This window comes from Siniperca chuatsi, linkage group LG4 (assembly GCF_020085105.1).
Source record: "Siniperca chuatsi isolate FFG_IHB_CAS linkage group LG4, ASM2008510v1, whole genome shotgun sequence".
Classification (NCBI taxonomy): Eukaryota; Metazoa; Chordata; class Actinopteri; order Centrarchiformes; family Sinipercidae; genus Siniperca; species Siniperca chuatsi.
Window position 1 is genome coordinate 15,029,300 of NC_058045.1, and position 19,593 is coordinate 15,048,892.

A 19,593-nucleotide genomic window follows, 5' to 3' on the forward strand; every position below is an offset into this window, starting at 1 on the left:
GACATAAAGTATATACAAAACCAATGTAGATTACAATTATCCATGGATGGCTGGGTGAGTTTGATATTCCCACAGCATGAAAAAAATACAAGTAAGAGAAGCCAAACAGCAGAAAATAAGAAAACAGCTGATAAAGTTGAATCAGTAGTTGTGGAGCATCCACCTTCCTTTATCTCAGTTCGCTCTCATTTTCTTCTTTTTACACACACAGAGTAACTGCTGAATGTAGGTCAGTCCTGTAGAGAGATGTGAAAGTGAATGGTAAATCAAAACTATCTATCAGTCGATGCCACAGCGCAACGCTTCCCTGAGGCTAAACAGCGGTGCTAAACAGCATGCAAGCTAACTGATAACCATACACACACACACACACACACACACACACACTGGTGTAGAAAAAAGGTACAGTGGATGTGTTGCATAATTCATCAGGACCAAAGAGCCATTTTCTGAATTCCAATAGCAGGCCACTCCTCACTGAATTTGTTTCAGGTGTTAGCATTACTTTGCATTAAATCACCTGAATCTGGTGATTAAAATTACATATGTGTTGGGATTTCTATGTATTCTATGTACTCATTTCAACTCTATTTCTCTGTGTCTCATGGACACACACAATACCAGTTTATCTAAATGCAAGCAGTCCTTTTCTTATTTCTTATTTTTAAATAAATACATTTGCCCTGTACTGGACTATAGTCTTTATGGTACAAAACCAGCTGTGACAGCCATTTCTCCTCAAACTGGTGGCTCCTGCAGCACTGCGCCAGCGATTTATTTCTTCTCTTGTTTGCGTAATTGACCATGTGTCAGGTCGAATCAGTGGCAGAAACCAAGGTTGCCACAGAGGACAGAAACTCAGCCGCAGGCCCTCAGACGAACAACTTCAGTCAAAAGGCAGACAAAACATCAGACGTGCAGGGTACAAAAACAGTTTAGGACATTCTGGACAGTCTCTGTCCTGCCACAGTGGACATGTCATATTGATACAAATTATGTGTTAGAAGCTTTTGCTATAAAGTCCAGCGGAGCAGCTGTAACCAGTAAAATGCTAAGCATATTGATAATATTTACCTTCCTTATGAAATGTCTTTGGAGAGACAGAATACAAATGGGACCTCATAAATAAAGCACAATTTTGAACAACTTTTTTGAACTATGCAAAAAAGGAATTTCTACCAAACGTCTGCATATATGCAGCAGCACCAGAATCGTAACATAAAGCAGTATAACAATAGATTAAATGACATGACATTATCTATAACCGCTTATTCTTGGGCTGGCAGGGGGCTGGTGCCAATCCCAGCTGACATGACTGTTAAAAAATAAATATGAAAGACTTGACAAAACATTTCGTGCTTTTCTGTTACAGACATTGTTTAGGGATACAAAAAAAAGTATCAGTTGAGTCTGAAGTTTGGAACACTGTTTTCTTGTTCTTGTGTCCCCAACCGCTCTGTATGAGCAGATAAAAACACAACCCTGTATTCAGAAGACTACATCAGTTTCTGCATTATGTAGGCTAGTCCGAAATAATAAGTGAGACTACATTTTCTGGCCGTGCGTGTGTGACGTCAACTGTACGCGACAGTAAACACGTGACTTTTTGTTTTGGTTCCTCTCTACAGACTTGTCGGTTCTTCCCATAATAATAAGTTCCAATAATACATCCGCGGTTCATCGTCATCTTAACGCAGGACGACGCAGAATGGGCCTAATCCTCTTTTTGAACGTTTTCCTTTTTTGCGCCTGCTCGGCTTCACCGCCGAATTTCGTCCTCCTTTTAGCAGATGATTTGGGTTTCGGGGACTTGGGGTGTTATGGACACCCCAGTTCAATTACTCCAAACCTGGACCGCCTGGCAGCGGGAGGACTCCGGTTTACAGATTTCTACTGCACCAGCCCCGTCTGCAGCCCGTCCAGGTATCTAACTATACAGATATAGTATCTGTAATCCATGCAGGACTGACTGAATTTAATGTCCGTGTGTGAGAGGAAGAAACAGTGTTTATCACTACTGGACAAACAAATCATTTTTTAATCTATGCACGCACATTTGATCATTTTAGGGTCCCATTAAGTTCCGTAATTTTATTTAACCCTCTCTCATTTTAAAATCACGGACGCGACGGTTAAGTGTACCTTACAGCAAGTCGTTGAATCCTTTAATCACATATGTGAGAGCAGACTGAGGAGTAAAAGTAACACTCTGTATATGACATGCTTTTGACCTGCAGGATTACTTCGTGTTTTGCATCTTTTTTTCACACATAGGCCTACTTTTAGTATGCATATTTCCTGGGGTCTAATGATTTAACGAATGGATCCTCCTATATGGATGCTCCCCATATATGAATACTTCAATAATTGTTTGAAGGATGAAACTATATCAGCAAAACTGTGAGAATAATGGAGATGAGTATAAAGTGGTTAATATAAACTCACTGCTGATTAGCAGACACACTATAAATCCAGTCTAGTTCAGTGTGTGTGTGTGTATAGCCAGGACAAAAGGGAGAGAAGAATTATTTAGAGGTGTTATTTTTAAAAATTGGATGGTGTCACCAAATCTGCAAAACTAAATAGTGTCTGACAGTGTGGCTTACATTGACATCTTCCGTCATTACAGTAGAGTACAACACTTGAGAGAGGTACTGAAAACAGATCATATTGTTTTAATGAGGAATGAAGTCACATGACTAATAAGCGGTTCTTACACAAAAACAACTAGATGTGGTGACCAAAACAGAAAACATCACTTCATCAACCTCAGCACTGCATTGTTCTGCAGAGTTTGAACACAGTGAACGAGGATGGAATTAAGAGTCTTATATTAAACAACACAGTATGATACAGCATATAAGTTACACCTTTAAAACTCCAGCATACATGCATGTTGTAAAATGTTTCACCCTGGAAAAGGTAAGCTGGTATAGAATATAGACACATGCTATGCATATTCTTCTCTGTTTTCATCTTTCATCCACATACCTAATTCACATTCTCTCTGGGTGTAACAACAACAGCTGGTTCACAATGAGAATACCTCCACGTTGTTGAAATTCTAAGAGATTTGTAAATTAATACATGGTTTAGATTCTACTGTCCAGTTTCTATCTTGCACAACATGAAAACCCAAACCTCTATACACTTTCCAGTCCTTCCTACCTCACTTAAATAACGGCCTTGTTTTGTTTTGATGGCTTTCCAGGGCATCATTGTTGACGGGGCGCTATCAGACCCGCTCAGGTATCTACCCTGGAGTGTTGTACCCAGGCTCTATAGGCGGTCTTCCTCTGAATGAGACCACCATAGCCGAAGTGTTGAAACCTCTCGGCTATGCTACTGCTGCTATAGGGAAGTGGCACTTGGGAGTTGGGGCCAACGGGATGTTTCTTCCAACCAAGCAGGGGTTTGACCAATACCTGGGGATCCCCTACTCCCACGACATGGTCAGTGCAAATTGAATTGTGCTCCAAACTGCATTTCACAAATGATTAAAAGTTTTGAATTGTAATCTGTGATGTTATTTGTTAAGAGTAAATTCTTTTCTGCAATATCCATTTTAATATTTGTTCTTCTGTGTCCCTCTTTCTTTCCCAGGGCCCCTGTTGGAACCTGACTTGTTTCCCTCCAGATGTTAAGTGTTTTGGATTGTGTGATGTCGGCACTGTAACTGTCCCACTAATGCACAATGACATCATCAAGCAGCAACCAGTCAACTTCCTCGATCTGGAAAGGGCTTACAGTGACTTTGCAGCCAATTTCATAACCACATCAGCCAAGAAAAAACAACCTTTCTTCCTCTACTATCCTTCACATGTAAGCAACAAAAACAGTCTGTGATAGAGTACCCCACAAGTGAGCAAAATAACACTTAGACTTCAGCTTTTTCTCCTGGTCAATTAAACTCTTCAAAAGACTAAATGTGTGTTTTCAAATGTATTTCATGTCCACGTGCAAGTGAGTTTTTTAAAGCAAGAAAGGCCACGATGTTTTCAACCCCATGTAGATAGATTATAGCAATTTAGTGCAGTGAGACAGTAAATACTACAATAATTTCACCTGCTTCTATTTTCTCCTACAGCACACCCACTACCCCCAGTATGCAGGTCCAGAGGCAGCCGGGAGGTCTGTACGGGGCCCATTTGGAGATGCTCTGTTGGAGTTTGACAAAACAATAGGAAACCTAATGACAACCCTGGAGGAGACCGGAGTGATCAACAACACCCTGGTCTTCTTCACTTCAGACAATGGGTTGGTTTTTGCCCCTGGTTTGTTTTTATATACAGATGAATCTATTTCCTGTATATATTCGTAGTCCCTTTCACACTTTCTTATGCAGACATTTTAATCTCCCTCCACAGTAGCGTGTTTTTCCTCCGTTCAAAGGTTAAGTTGCATTATGTCTTTGCCCTTGTTTATATCTTTGATTTATTGCCTTCTTATGATATTGCATTTATAGCCTTAATCAAATGGTGGGTTATTCCTGTCTCTGCGTGTAGGCCTGAACTGATGCGTATGTCCCGTGGAGGTAACTCTGGCCCTCTAAAATGTGGAAAAGGCACCACATATGAGGGGGGCATGAGAGAGCCAGCCATCGCCTTCTGGCCAGGGATCATCAGTCCAGGTCAGGACACCCTAGTCATCTTCACAAAATGACTGGGTGATGCTTCCAAAGACAAAAAAAAATTCTGTTGCCCTAAATCATTTGGTGGGGATTACGTGTTTAAAGAAAACTGAGCTAATATTAGTTTTTTCTTTCCAAGACCATAATGGTGATTTTGCATATTTCAGTCACATATACTAAGCTTTACTGCTAACTGTTTTCAAAAGCACACCACAAGTCTTTACACTACTCCTTTGATTTGATTTCAGTATGAAAATAAATACAATAATGAAATGAATACAAACCTCTGCTCTTTTTCTGTATGCATCGCTTTAGGTGTGACTCATGAGATGGCCAGCATTCTAGATATCCTCCCCACTATCGCAAATCTGTCAGGAGCCAAACTACCCCAGGTGATGCTGGATGGGGTTGATATGACAGAAATTCTTGTCAAACAAGGAAAGGTAGTGGCATCATACCTCTCACTCTGTAGAGATTGAAATAATTTGAAAACCAAGCTTGATGTATTCATTTTTGTCTTTTTTTGCAGGGTAAAAGGGAGATGATGGTGTTCTACCCCACAGATCCCAGTGAGATGTATGGCCTGTTTGCTCTCAGGCTAGGGAAGTACAAGGCTCACTTCTATACACGAGGTACAGTAGGCTTCATATATGCACTTTGTTGAAATGCCAAGATCAAACATAATCGCACAGGCAGAACTGAGGTGTTTTTGACTCCTGCTTGTCCGTTTGTGCATCAGGTGCTACCCACAGCGGTACTACCCCAGACCAAGACTGCCCAGTATTTGCAGTCCTCAAGGCCCATGACCCCCCTCTTATTTTTGACCTGGAGGCTGACCCCTCGGAGAACTACCCTCTCTCCTTGATGGGAAAACCAGACCTCCAAGCCCTGCTGGAGAGGATCAAGAAAGTCAAGCAGCAGTTTGAAGCCTCCATGGTGTTTGGAGAGAGCCAGATATCAAAAGGAATAGACCCGAACCTGGAGCCTTGCTGCAATCCTCAGTGTACCCCTAAGCCCAGCTGCTGCCAGTGTTGATGAGACAAATTCTCCCAACTGCTAATGATGACAATGTGGGAAAGGCTGGAGGTACTGCACTGATTTTGCCTCAGATTGCTCTGTGAAAGCACAAGATGTGACGCTGAGTTTGTCATTATCTGATAAAGCATCGATACGTGCTTATGGACAGGTACACTTTAATTACTGTTCATACTGAAAAGTAATATTGCAAACATGCAACATCTGTTTCCTCGATGAGGAGATGCTTTTCTTAATGTTAATGACTACATTTAGAACTAATGTGTAACAATGTACTGTATATTTCCTGACTTAATCTATCTGAATACATGTTTTATTATTTGATTATGTAATTTCCACCTCAACATTCTTTAAAATTATACATTTTAGAATAAATATGTGGTGCTTTATGTGAAAATGCTTTGCAACACATTTCAATCCCACAATCAAGAGTAGATCTGTACAATAAAGACAACAATAAAGGTTTCGGACATCAAGCATATATTTTATTCATAAGACCAAACCCATGACAAGGCAGAGTGATTTTTTTTGTCATTTTTTTCTTTGTTTTTCCCTGGAATTTTACAAGTCCTTGTTTTTAAAGATACAAGATAGGATATGTTTGTTCTGTCACATACTGTTTTGCTCTAGGTATACAGTGAAGAATCTTGTTAATGTAATAAAGTCAAAAGTTTGGTTTAACTGTTAATGTATGTCTCAGCGGTTATATGGGACTAGATCATCCTCAGAGGTTGTTTTTGTGTAGCTGTGTGGAAAGAAAGATTTTAACTACGCTGTAACAAGATAGAAAAACATAATCAGAAGCAAATAGATACAGATCAGAGATGGGTCACACTGTTGGAGCTCAAGGGCGGTTACTATAGTCGGCAAGACAATAATAGTTTCTCAGTGGCAGCTGACTCAGTCACTATTCAGCTATAACAGCAGATTGGTCAGTTGTCTGGTGGGTGTGTCACACACTAATGATGTCACATCTCACAAATGTGCCCTAAATGTGCTGCTGAAGTATGTCTGTAGAGAGTTATGGAGTTGGCAGGAACCCAAATGCCACCTGTGTGACAGATACAGAGTTAACATCTTGTGTGGCAACATAAGACACTGAAATAAAATTATTGCAGATCACAGATATTTATGTGTTTTTCTTTTCTTTCAGGGGTTTTTGTCTGGTTGTGATCTTTTTTTAAAATTTCTTTGTACATATTAATTTAATTTCATAACATACTCAACATAAAGGACACAGCACTATCTTAGATTCGCTATTGTATTTACATGATCTAACTGACAGCGATACATATGTAGATAACACCCTACCTCCCGCCTGCCATATCAACTTTCAGTGAACGCTGAAATCCTGCAGATCTGAGTTGTTTGTTCTGGTGGACTGAAAGCAGCAGAACACAAGGCTAAACAGTGTCTGAAAAAACAATGGGGATGGTTGAGAGTGGTAAACCTCAAAGCTTGAAATTTCAGATGACCGTAGTGACCGCATCATTTTTTAAATATACCGCCTCCCTTATATAAGGTGCTAGACTGTAAGCTATGGTTTGCTACAACAACCCCAGAGTAGGTTATTGTGTAATGTGTGAATGATGCTTTAACCTTTGACTAGACTAAAATCAATACATAAATGTGGGAACGTGGCCATCTCTTTTATCCATCCTAAATAAAAAAGTCAAGTCAAGTTTAACCATTTACATAACTACAAAACCTCCCTTTTAATGCTTTATTAAATGTTTGATTACATTGTGATACCAGGACCAAGTATTAGCAGGATGCTCTCACTGTACGGTAGGCACACTGCAATACAGCATTACTGACACGTGGCTACCACTCAATCTAGTCATTCCTTTTCCCTCATTGAAACTGCCAAGTCAAAAGAAAATGGAGACTAGGATGTCACTGAAAACCAGAGTTAAACAGTCAGAGGTGTGAGAATATGGCTTTTCAGAGGACCTTTGCTTTCTTTGACCTAAAAGTCACATCAATCATAGCAAAGCATACAGTGATCTATGATTTGCAATTTTCACAGTTGAATGATTTCCTATGAAAGCTCCCCACGGTGAAGGTCAGCAAGCAGTGCAACTTTGAGAACTGGACAAGAGTAAAATGGTTCTGTCATAACATCCAAATATGCTGACAGGTACTGCACATAATCCAAGCTGAATAAAGTATCTGCAGGGCTAATGACATTCAAAGTTAATTCCAAGTCATTCTAAAAAATTGTACACCTGCAGTTACTCCTGTCAGAGTGAGTCAGTAATACCCACAACTAAACAAAACCAGCTCCATCAGTCTCAGCTGTGAGTGTTTCTTAATTAGTCTGGATGAGGCGCCTGTATGTCTACTTTCTATACATGTATTTACAACACACACTACGTCTTGTACGCGACACAGGGGTAGGCTCGGACCAAGGGCAGTTCACTGTAATCTCTCTACTTTGCTCCAATGTCACTATCAGTAGAAATCAAATACATATTTACAGTTAATTAAACGCTAACCTCTTGATTCTACACCATTCCTTTACTGATTGTTGAGCTGCTTGCCATTCACTTGGATATGTGTATTTCTTGGTGTGTCTGTGTGCAGTAACCCTACTAGCCATGCATTGAAAAGTGAAACAGTAGTAGTAGGTATATTGTTTTCATTTCAAAAGAGGAACCTTTAAATAAACAGGTGCTCAGCGTCTTAGTTTTATATCATTAAAAAAAGATAAAAGAAACAGGCAATCAATCCATCGAGAGGATGGAAATAAACAAGAGAGAGATGAATGAAATCAGTCAAATGCCTGGCATACTGTAGAAATGAAGATTCCAGTTTTAGAGGGACACAGACGAGTATTTTACCAATGGAGAGAAGACCCCACTGACAGCGCCCTCTGGTGGCAAAGTTGATGAACATACACAAGCTGTGGAGAAAGAAGATGGTCGTCATGGCAACACTTCTTACTCCAGGTAGATGTCCTCAGTGGGGCAGGCGTACTCCAGATGTTCCTGGTAGTACTCCTGGAAGGCGCGTCTGCAGAAAACACAGACAGATGAGAGCATGACTAAAGATAAACCTGCCAGCTATTAGAAGACAGCCTTCCATAGTAATCCTTCTTGTAGCGACAAATTTTACACGTTTTACACGTCATGTTTAAGAAATGGCTGGTGCAAACACAAAGAATGCTTAATTAAAATAAATCTAGTGCAAATACAAAACCACATTCATAGGGTCTATTCCACAGACAGAGCAGGATGAGAAGCTGATAGATGAAACAGCTTTTCCCATCCCATGCTCTGCTGCCTGCCCTTGCTCAATCCAGAGACAGTATCTTTAATTATTCAAACCTAATATGGCTGAATCAGACATGACTACGCCTGCAATCATTATTTAACCTTACACACACGCACACATATAAAAACCTATGGTGCAAAATACACCTGGATTACTGCTCACTTATCCAGCTATAGATGAGAGTGATGGCGAGTAAGATTCACTTTAATCCAGGACCTTGAGATCAGACTACAATAGAAAACCATCAAAGAGCACTTTAAATGAATTAAACCTTAAATTTAAATGATTTACTGCTAAATAGTTTGCATTATTTCCAATCTCTTTTAAGGCCTGTTACCATTTTTAGCATTTTGGTCATTAAAGTGCATTTACAGTATAAGTGGAGTAAATATGTCAAATCAGACATGGCTTATAGTATGACAAAGTCACAGAAACACAAAAATAATGTGAGGTCATTACTGTCCCTTGGTATAGATTTCATATAGAGTAATTGATATAATAATGTGATTTGGACTTACCCAACACACTCTGCTACAGGTCGCATGGACTCCTGGGATACAAACACGTGGCAAGCAAATCTGTTCAGTATCGGGTGCTTAGTGATGAAACCAAAGTAGCTGCAGAAAGAGAAGAACAATATGATGAAATCAGATGTTACAGTGTACACTGGTGACATGAAGGCAGAGAAACTAGCATGTTTGTTTACCAGTTGTTCCTCGGATGGCACCCGCAGAACGAGATGTTCTTCATCTGGAAGAAGTGACTACATCTGTCATACTAAAGATGGAGAGAGATGCACAAGACAGACACGAGACAGACAAGAAGAAAGAAAAAAGCTCACTTAAATCATCGATGAAGCATGGGGATAATTGATATTTGAAGGGATAACTGACTTGAATTATATGACTGAGTAATTTATTGATTAATTTACTTATTTGTCCATACCTCATCGAGGGTGTCATATTCATCCTCCAGGCTCATGATCAGTTTCACTCCTTGCAAGCTAATCTCCAACTCACACAGAGAAGGAGGTCGCACGTGTACTGTCCGTTTCCTCGATATCGCAATCTAAGAGACAGAAAATATTTTCATGTCAAAAACAAACATGCTTTAATGGTGCATACAGTATAACATACACACAGTGTTTTGCTGTTTTCCACTTAGCGCACCTTCTGCATGGCGGCACAGAGAATGCCGTTGCCTTGGTGATAAGGTACCTCAACGGACCCCAAAAATTGAACGCTGAAAGTCTCAATCCATGCTGGATTTCTTTTCATTCCTACAGGGTGTAATGTGGACACATATATACAGAACATGTGATTCTTCTGCCATTCCCAATGAGACAGAATAAAAGACAGTGGATGTATCTCTCAACTCACCCAGTAACTCCTTAGACTGGCCTACAACCTCATGGGCATAGAAGGCAGGAAAGATGCCCCTCTCCCCTGTCCGCATGTTATAGCCTCGGTACCAGTAGTCATCCTCTTCTTCCTCCACATATAAAGGATCATCCACATCTAGCTCCAGCTCATCTGCATGTCTGGGAATGAACCTGCAGAGAGCAGCAGAGAGGGGGAGGACAAAAAAAAGACAATCGTCTCTGTTGATCAGGAAGCATCTGTTTGGGTTTGAGATGACTCCCATTGGGGAGCAGAGTGAAAGGAGTGATGAAACAGCAGACAGAGGTGGGGTGGGTAGAGGGACACAAAGAACTCTACATGTAGGGACATACTTATGTGCTTAATGTGCACAACATGTACATGTATACAAGGGAGGCACATGTAGCTTTCTTTCTCATGCTCACCCTTGCACACATACACAAAAGCACAGACACAGGTGGTGGCTGATGTGATTATTACTGGCCACCCTGTGGCTCTCAAGCCCAGCTGTAGCTTGGAAATCTTCCCTCCTGCCTAACATAATTAGTGATTCACTATTGCTACATGACCCCTACAGCACACTGAAAACCATGAAACCTCAAAGAAATATTGTTTTGTTTATCTACACAAGGACTTTTTCCCCCAGACACAAAATGGTAATTTGAAAATTGGAGCTAATGGTATTCGCAATTCATTCCACCATAACGTTTCTACAATCAACTGCTATTTTATGCAATGTTTTATTATTAATCTGCTTTTTGCTGTAATTCTCATTGCTCGCACTGATGTTCCATTGTCAAAAATGAGTGTACTGTAGGTTGTCTTACCTGTAGACTGCCCTGTGTGTCTGGTCCCTCTCCTCTCCGTTGATGGTACAGGAGAAAAGTCCAAAGGATTCTGTGCCTACGTAGCAAACAGATACCACTTAGACTGTTAATGCCCTGAAAACTACAGTTTTTCCAATTAAACTGAAAGCTAAATGTCCAAAATATAATACACTGAATTTTTTGTTCCTCTAACCTGTTATTTGTTAGGGGAACCTTTCTCATGTATACTTTATGTGAGCATGTCTAAATGGAAGCTAATTGGATTTGTCAAAAAAGAAATGGCAATGAAAGTATTTGTAATGAGCTTTTCATTATGCAAATCACCCTTCATTAGGGATATGAATCTTGAAGCAAGAGCACTGATTGATGATGGATGTACTGGGAAGCAGAGACCTCCCACAGGTCTTGTGTGGGCTTCCTGCCAAATTTAGATCACATGTTAATGTATCATGCTGACAGTGATGAGTTTAACCCCAATGCAGTATATTCACTCTAAGGACCCTGAATGGACAGTTTTAGCAATAATGCCATAACCTGTAGGGTATATAATTTACATTGGCTTAAGTTAAAGGAGTATTTCTACATTTTGGGAAATATGCTTATCCACTTTCTTACAGAGAGTTAGATGAGAAGTTCAATACCACTCTCATTTGTGTACGCTAAATATGAAGCTGCAGCCAGGAGTCAGATATTTTTACCTTTGGACAGAGCCAGGCTAGCTGTTTCCCCTTCTTCCAGTCTTTATGCTAAGCTAAACTAACTGTCAACTGATTGTAATTTCATATTTAGTTTACAGATAAGAGTTGTATCAGTTTTCTCATCTAACTCTTAGAAAGAAAGCGAATATGTGTATTTCCCAAAATGTTAAACTGTTCTTTGAATCCCTTGAAAAAATTACATTTTTGATTGAAAGTACACATCTCAGAGTTTTCCAGAGGGGTGCAGTGTCTGAATTGCATGTGACTTACTGGAGGAGCGGGAGGTGCCGTTGACAAACACATTGAGGAACTTCTTTGAGAATGGGAGGTCAGCCTCAGGGGAGGAGTCCTCAGAAGAACTGAGAAGTTCTGGCCTCACCTCCTCATCATTGCAACCGTAGCCCACCTCTCCCGTCTCCAAAGGCTCCTCGTCACATAGCGTGGAGAGCTCACTGTCATCACTCAGAACGGAGGTGCACCTGAGAGGACAAGATTTGTCAGTTTCAAATCTCAATTTAGGGCTAGACAGCCACTATTACTGTAAACTGCTTGATTTACCACTAGAAGGCACACCCTACAGAAAGCAGTGTTCAATTCAAAAATAAATATTATACAATATTATCTCTAAAAGGAGAATAATGCAAGTAATATTCCATTTGTTCTGCTTAATTTAAACACAGATACATACTCTAAATTTATTCTTAGCTTTCACACATATTATTGTCAGAGCATACCTTCTGAGGCTGACTAGTTCCAACGTAGTATTCTCATCCACCACTAGCGTGTACTTCATGGAGTCATAGGCTAGTCCATCATCTTCATTCGGCTGCCTCAGAGCCAGATCTTTCTCACATAGTGTGAGGTCATGGTCAGATAAGGGATGGTCTTGCACACTGGAATCAATGGGTGGTGAACTGTCAAGCTCTAAATCACTACCCCTGTAGGACTGCTTCCTCAAGCCACCCATGAATGGGTAAGAGTCCCCGTCGCCCTCTTCTTCATCATTGTCTGTGGAGTAGGTGAGGCTGAAGCAGCGGTTAGTCTGGGCAGTGGGTATGTCCAGTGTCAGGCTGTGTTTAACCTCTGTGATACGCTCAAGAGAGGCTGAGGAACGGCTCGTTGGCCTGGGCTCAGTCTCTCGTCCTTCATCCTTGTCGCTGACCACATTCTCACTGAGGTTTGGTGAGTCCAGATCCTTCCTCCCCTCTAGCATCATCAAGTCATTATTGGGCTCTTCATCTTCCTCATGTCTCCTGGCGTTCTTAGACAGTGTGTCAGTGAAGTTCTTCTCAGAGTCTTTAGTGGTATATGAGGAGTTGAAATCTGTGGTTCCCCTCCCATTGTTTGCACAGCGCTCCAAGATCAGAGGAGTTATGGCGTCAACAGTAGTGTTGCTCATATAGAGACAGGGACTTATCACTGCTCCTTCTTTTGAAGACACAACACTCTTCCTCCTCTGACCTGGCTCCATCCTATCCTTTCTGTACCCTTCACCTTCCTTCTCTTCTTCCTCTGATCCCTCCATCCCTGCTTTCTTCTCTTGGTCCTCATCATTGAAACCATCTCCCTCTCCAATGTCTGAGGATGGTGATATGGTGTCTGACACTGACGCCTTCCTCTTGAAGCACTCCTCAGGGCAACTGATTGGGTATGATCCCTCTGAGATCATCCTGTTGACCAGGTTGCTGAGCAGCCAGGGTGAGTCTGAGTTCTCACTCAGGTCGTCTTCGCTTTCTGATTCTGAGTCTCCCTCACTGGTTCCATCATATTCATCTGCACTGGGCATTAGCCTGGGTCCCACTGGCAGGTAGAAGGAGCGTTTGAAGCTCTCCAGACTGTGGTCTGGTTCTATCTGCAGCACCATCTGTCTGGACAGACTGTCTTCACAGCGTTGGGCTGGAGGAAGAGTTTCATCTGGGTCAGCCTGGTGCTCGCAGGACAGCTCATCGTCCACATTCTGCAGCCCCATCAGAGCTTGACCATCATCGTAGGACTCAGGAGGTAAGATGGGTGAGTCAACAGGGGATGGCGTAGCAATAGTGGGTGAGGGTAGAGGGGAAGGAGAGGGTAGAGGAGACCCTTCTTTGATTGGGTCAGGCTGGCCCAGAAGTAGAGACGCTTTCAGTCCCACGATGCCACTATCCTGCTCTAACTCTGTATCTGGGTCCAGTTCCTGGTCTGATGTAGGCGAGCTGGCCTCCTCAATGGAGTTGGTGAGATGAGACGAGCGTCCACTGCTACTGTCATCACTGGTCAGGTCCAGCTCTGTCTCTGAGATAGAGGAGATCATATTGGAGACAACAGGACCTCCACAAGCAAATGCTGCTTCCAACTCCCCTTCAATGTCAGAGTCAGAGCCTGGAGAGCTGAGGTCCTTGTCCTGGTCTGAAGTCACATAACCCTGCTGGTTCATATCTGCTATCCCTGGGTCTGACGATGGAGAGGTGGAGTCGTTAGCTGCTGCCTCCATGGCAGAAACTGCTGCAGCATCTGAACTGTTGGACTGGTCAAGAGTGTCTGAGCGGCTGGAGGACACATAGCTGGAGAAGGAGGCAAGCTCAGAGGGTTCAATGGAGGGAAATTCCACGTATGACGACCGATTCTCCTTACACACCATATCGTAGGTCTCCTTACACATGAACTCCACTTCAAAGTCCTTCTCCAGCTCCTCATCAGACAAGGGTGTATCGGCACCGTCGTTGGCTCCCATGGGTGCAGTGGATGACAAGCAGCGACTGGTTCCATCTGGGTCTAGGTCATTCTCCGGTTCCATACCTGACTCGCTGGTAATTGTGTAGGTGTCAGTGGCACGCCGGTTTGAGTGTTTGTGGTTGTGGTCGCTGTTGAGGTCATGGTCCACCTCTGTGTCCGAACACTGGGAGTGCTCGTCTACAGAAGGTACCCTTGCTGTCTGGATTGAAGGGTCTGACTTTGGCTCACTGACATTGCCTGAGCAAGGGTGGGACTTGTGTTGACCAAATGAGCCTGTGAAGACAAAAAGGTGTGGAGAAAAAAGGGAGTCCATGAGAGAATGAAAATACAGGATGACATAGAGGATTATGAACTAGATGTTGCAGAGAATGGAAAAAGAGAAAGGTCAGAGGAGTTGTGGAGGCAAGAGCAATTTGGACAAGAGAAGAGAAGAGAAAAAGAAAGAGCATAAAGAATAATGAATGAAGAGAGATTCAAGTTGCACGTATTTTCCTTGAGTTCATAATCAGTTTTTAAAAAAAGGATGGGGGATGAGCAAGTTCAGCAAATGCTTCTTCATTAGAAACACACTACATATACAGTATATTACTTAACAAGTCAAATTCACATCACATTACTTCTTTTCGCATCACAGCACTACATGACACTGATGATAATGGAATGAGCTCTAAGCTTGCTGGGTTGGCCTTTTTGTTACCGTATTCGGGCCTCTCCCGCCTGTTGCCCTCCATGTCGCAAAGTAGGGGCCTGTGAGGGGACTGGGGGTTCCCGCCCTCCCCTGCCTGTTTTGGTGAAGTACCTTTGCTCTGAGACCCTGGTGCCTGGGAAACTGGAGAGGCTGGGCATTGGCCTGTCACATGGCTACCATCTTCCAGACATGAGTGGGTTGGAGACAGACGGCCTGGAAATAGATATATATTTTCTAACTGTGTGTAATGCCTGTGGTTTGTAAATGATAATTTATAATAGCTGAGCTTAATTTAAACAAGGCAAGAATAACCCTGCCCATCTGGGACAATCGTTTCAGAAATCAAAAGCCTTGAAAGAAAAAAAAATCAAGAAACTTAAAATACTGTAAAATCTAATATGATGTACATTGATTGTTGTGGCAAGGTATTAATTATTAAAATGTTTTTCATGTTTAATTGTTTCCTTCTAATTGCCTCACTTAAGCTGATCCATGTCATTTTCACAAGATACGCAACTTGAGTTTCATTATGTTGAATTTAGGGATGTGCTTCCTCTAGTGTCTAAATACTGGATGAGACTCAATTTCAGAAGATACTCAATATTAAATGGCTTGATTAAGGGATAAAGGTGATTGGGTCATCCGTAGCTCATTCAGTGTTGTCCAGATAAATTTACTGAATTAGTGTTGGGTAAAGAACTGCATGCAACTGCATGGATGAAAAAACAAACGATGTAGAAGTGATTCTTTCTCATTATTTCTTGAAAGATTTATCAAAATCTCGTCAGTCAAAATAAGCAGGATCTTGCATGTGACGTATCATGTGTGGCATACCAACAAATGAATACAATAAAAACACATAATTTATTACAGATAATTAATCATGTACTTACCCTGTGAGGCTGGGTTGCGTAACGAGTCCTGCCAGCTTCCTTTCTTTGGGGACAGACTGCTGTTGTTATTCAGTGAGTCCTAATGAGAAGAGAGAGAGGGTGATATTCAACAAAGTTGTACAGCACTATTAAATACTAAGAACTATACATAATCTGTGTTTAGTGTGTGTTTAGGACCAGAGCTTCAAGTTGCTTACCTGCGACACAGCAGTGGTGAGGTTCAGTGTGGTGGGTCTGCTCTTAAGAGTGCCAAGAGTCGGGGAGGGAGGAGGAGAGGCAGAAGGGGACGGGGGTGCATCAGGGTCAACCTCTTCATCTTCTTCATCTTCCTCCTCATCATCCTCATCTTCGTCATCAATCATCTCAAACTCTTGGAAGTCATCCTGGAAGGAACAAACTGGGTGGTGCATGTCATTCTTCTCCAGAATGAGGGAGTCCTAGTGCCGGAAGAGAGGGAGAGAGAGACTTGTAATGGGGTAAAGAGGATAAAATAAAGGTGGTTTATGTTTTTTTTTACACCACGTCAGCATATTTCAGATGACTAATTAAGGCATCTTCTGTTCTGACAGCAGATGAAGAAACTATTATGTTGTGAACCAACATGAAGGAAAAGGTTGCTACCTTCTATTCACTGTATACTACGTCCTTTTTCATTTAAAAGCTTTGCCAAGAACAGGCCTGTTTGAGAGATGAATAGAACTAGGAGAGCGCAGATGGACGGCATGCAACAAAATGTTCTTTGATTACACAGAGGGCATTTGTAAAACACAGACACCACATCAAAGCATTGTAGGGGCCAACTCTGCAACAGAGTTCACATAAACAGCTACATTTTGCTGATATGTTCTTTCTGCAGATAAAAGAAAAACATAGGAGGAGCAATGAAATGAGAGTGGATCAATCAGATATCTCTCAGGTTTCAGCTGGTTTACTGGAAAGCAGTGCACAAAATGATTTTGAGGTTTAATAGACCACACCTCCATGAGTGTGTGTGTTGACATGTAGCCTTTATGTTTGCCAGAAACAAGGTATAATGATGAAGCGAGGTCCATGAAGTAGCTTATTGACACACACCTTATGCTGTCTGCTAAACATGGAAGACGAGGCAATTGCATTGTCTGTGACAAGGCAAAATTGATCATATAGCTGCGATGTGGAATCCAATTTAACTACACGTTACAATATTGTAATATAAAAACCAGTTGTTTGCTAAAGAATGTTATATTTAGCCCAATAGTCTAGGAGGTCTCTCACCTACATTCAACCTTACAGAGCAGAGAAAGTTACATCACAACATCATCTTTCCCTGATAAACCTAAAAGCATTGAGTGAAAAGTGTTGCTAATGCTAATATCAATAAAAGCTGCTACATCATAATTTTCATGGACAGAGTGCACGGTCAATTCCACAAACATTTGTATTTATTTTTTTCTGATCATCTCTTCCCTACTTTGAATATGACAATGTGAACACAAGGATTGACTTATCTGGTTTGCAGTTTGAACAGCACAGCAGTTTCTCTGCCTTTCAGTGCAGTCTTTTTAATGTAGGAATCAAAGCTCTCCCTCTCGCCCATCCACTGCACATAATTCTGCTGACGCCTGGTGCATCCACTTTATGCCACACCAACAGAAATCAAGACTCAATCTATTACTTGGAAAGTACACATGAATATGCATAGTTATTACTAATTAACATATGTATTTTTTATGTGATTTAGCTGTTAAGATGTGATGAAATGTTTTTACAAGAGTCAGGTATTGGTGTGTGATGAGAAACCTTTCAATCGAGCATATGCACTCTCAGTTCACAATCTACTGTCAAGATTCACAATGACGTTTCCTCACACTGACCCATTATAATCCATCGCTGGGGATATGTGACCTATAACTCCATGACAGTGTAAAAATCCAGAAATCCATCAATGGGGCTGTGAAAATGTCACATCTTCCTGGTAGAATAATCTGCACTGTCAGGAGACATCCTTTAGCGAGGCCACCTGACAGACAGGCTGGCAGGCTTAAAGAAAAGGAGAGAACTATAAATAAGAGTTGTGTGTCTGTGAGAATCGATCCCCATGGTCTCCAGTTCCCAAGGACATCCCATCCAGCCCCATGACTGTCCCTCCTCTGTCACCCAGCTGACTTTCACAAGCATGCTCTCCTGCTGGCAAGGGAGGCGTTATGAATGAGTTTAGCCCTTTTACACACACATACACACACATTGGAGAGTACAACTGCAGTCAATGGAAATTAAATTAGTCTAAAATGGTATTCCTTGTATCATACACAGACACACCCTAACGCATACAACTGTTCTGGTCCATAAACACACTCATGTATTATTCATATGTTCTTTAAACAGCTCTGTTTATGACTAATATTTATAGTAATTTCTGCTCCTCAACAGTAGCAGCGTCTCTGGATGCTGATCAGTTGGCAAAGAGATATCACTGTAACAAAAAAAAGATGAAGTCAGAGCGGCTTTTTTCATCTCTATTTATCGGACCACAGGCTTGTTCAGTATGGCTAATTCTAAACCTACTGACTCTGCTGCTGCACATCAGAAGATAGTGAGATGGCAGCTCCACTACACAGCACTGCTCTCAGCAGTGGGGAGAGAACAGGCTTTGGGTTGAACTGCAGGGCCATCTTGTTTCCTGTGCTTACCACTGGACAGATGAGAAAAACTGAGGACATGATCCTCAAGTGAACACTGACTGTGTGGCTTTGCGAATAAAGTGTACGCCAGGGTAAATCTCCAAGAATTAAGTGGTCTTTTAAGATCTAACAGGCAGCAGGTCAACAGAAAACAGGAAGGGTCTAGTGGAAGTGCCAAACATCCTTGCAGATACTTACGTATATACAACTGTTCATTGACCATGAATGCAATGCTGCCCAATTACTGCAGCTGTGCGGGAGTTATCTATTCCTCTATGCCGTGGCTGAGATCATGTTGAAGTCAGTTGTTCGGCTAGGTGTTTTATTTTGGAGTGGGTATTTTCAGTGCATAAATTCCTGGCTACACGTTCACTGGTGCATGGTTGGCTCTATTCACCTGCAAAGCATTTAGTCTTAGATCACTCGGGCAGTACTGTTAAAATAATGGAAAAAGGGAGGTGATTCATTATTTACTACATCTGTACTCGTTGCTCATTTAGCTCACATCATGATAAAAAATGAAGCTATGCCTACATAATCGATATAATCACAAATGCATCTCTTCCATATGTTTTGGTTGTTCAATGATAGTATAGATTGTGTCTGTGTGTGTGTGGGTGCATGTACGCCCGCAAAAAGCCCATTTACCAAATATAGCTCGTAATCTGGGTGAATTTTATGCTGGAATGTATGACAGATGTCGATTAGCCTGGAGACCACCTAGTGAGCGAGGGCCTCCATCTATCAGTGTATCTCTAAATTTCCACATTTCAAACTCAGAGTAGCACCAAAGTT

At 41.6% G+C, this 19,593-nt stretch overlaps 2 protein-coding genes across 4 annotated transcripts in view; one reads left to right on the forward strand and one right to left on the reverse strand.

Moving 5' to 3' along the window:
* Nucleotides 1-1,586: 1,586 nt before the first annotated feature.
* On the forward strand, nucleotides 1,587-6,791 carry arsa (arylsulfatase A). The gene is made up of 8 exons (XM_044192893.1): nucleotides 1,587-1,923; nucleotides 3,212-3,452; nucleotides 3,604-3,822; nucleotides 4,088-4,257; nucleotides 4,506-4,630; nucleotides 4,946-5,073; nucleotides 5,160-5,262; nucleotides 5,370-6,791. Exons 1-8 carry the CDS (start codon nucleotides 1,709-1,711, stop codon nucleotides 5,663-5,665), a joined length of 1,497 nt encoding a protein of 498 aa, XP_044048828.1. The 5' UTR covers nucleotides 1,587-1,708; the 3' UTR covers nucleotides 5,666-6,791.
* mapk8ip2 (mitogen-activated protein kinase 8 interacting protein 2) overlaps nucleotides 6,129-19,593 on the reverse strand; it is a 28,035-nt gene continuing 14,570 nt past the window's right edge. The window contains exons 3-14 of one of the 3 annotated variants that reach the window (XM_044192891.1): nucleotides 16,336-16,575; nucleotides 16,139-16,217; nucleotides 15,357-15,458; nucleotides 12,580-14,830; nucleotides 12,116-12,324; nucleotides 11,148-11,223; nucleotides 10,321-10,493; nucleotides 10,111-10,220; nucleotides 9,887-10,009; nucleotides 9,648-9,718; nucleotides 9,460-9,558; nucleotides 6,129-8,680 (exon numbers count right to left, since the gene is read on the reverse strand). In XM_044192891.1, the coding sequence (XP_044048826.1) occupies nucleotides 8,608-8,680; nucleotides 9,460-9,558; nucleotides 9,648-9,718; nucleotides 9,887-10,009; nucleotides 10,111-10,220; nucleotides 10,321-10,493; nucleotides 11,148-11,223; nucleotides 12,116-12,324; nucleotides 12,580-14,830; nucleotides 15,357-15,458; nucleotides 16,139-16,217; nucleotides 16,336-16,575 (3,606 nt within the window). In that variant the 3' untranslated portion in view covers nucleotides 6,129-8,607. Of the gene's footprint in view, nucleotides 8,681-9,459; nucleotides 9,559-9,647; nucleotides 9,719-9,886; nucleotides 10,010-10,110; nucleotides 10,221-10,320; nucleotides 10,494-11,147; nucleotides 11,224-12,115; nucleotides 12,325-12,579; nucleotides 14,831-15,254; nucleotides 15,459-16,138; nucleotides 16,218-16,335; nucleotides 16,576-19,593 lie in introns of all 3 variants that reach the window. The other 2 variants (XM_044192889.1, XM_044192892.1) reach the window with 2 other exon arrangements.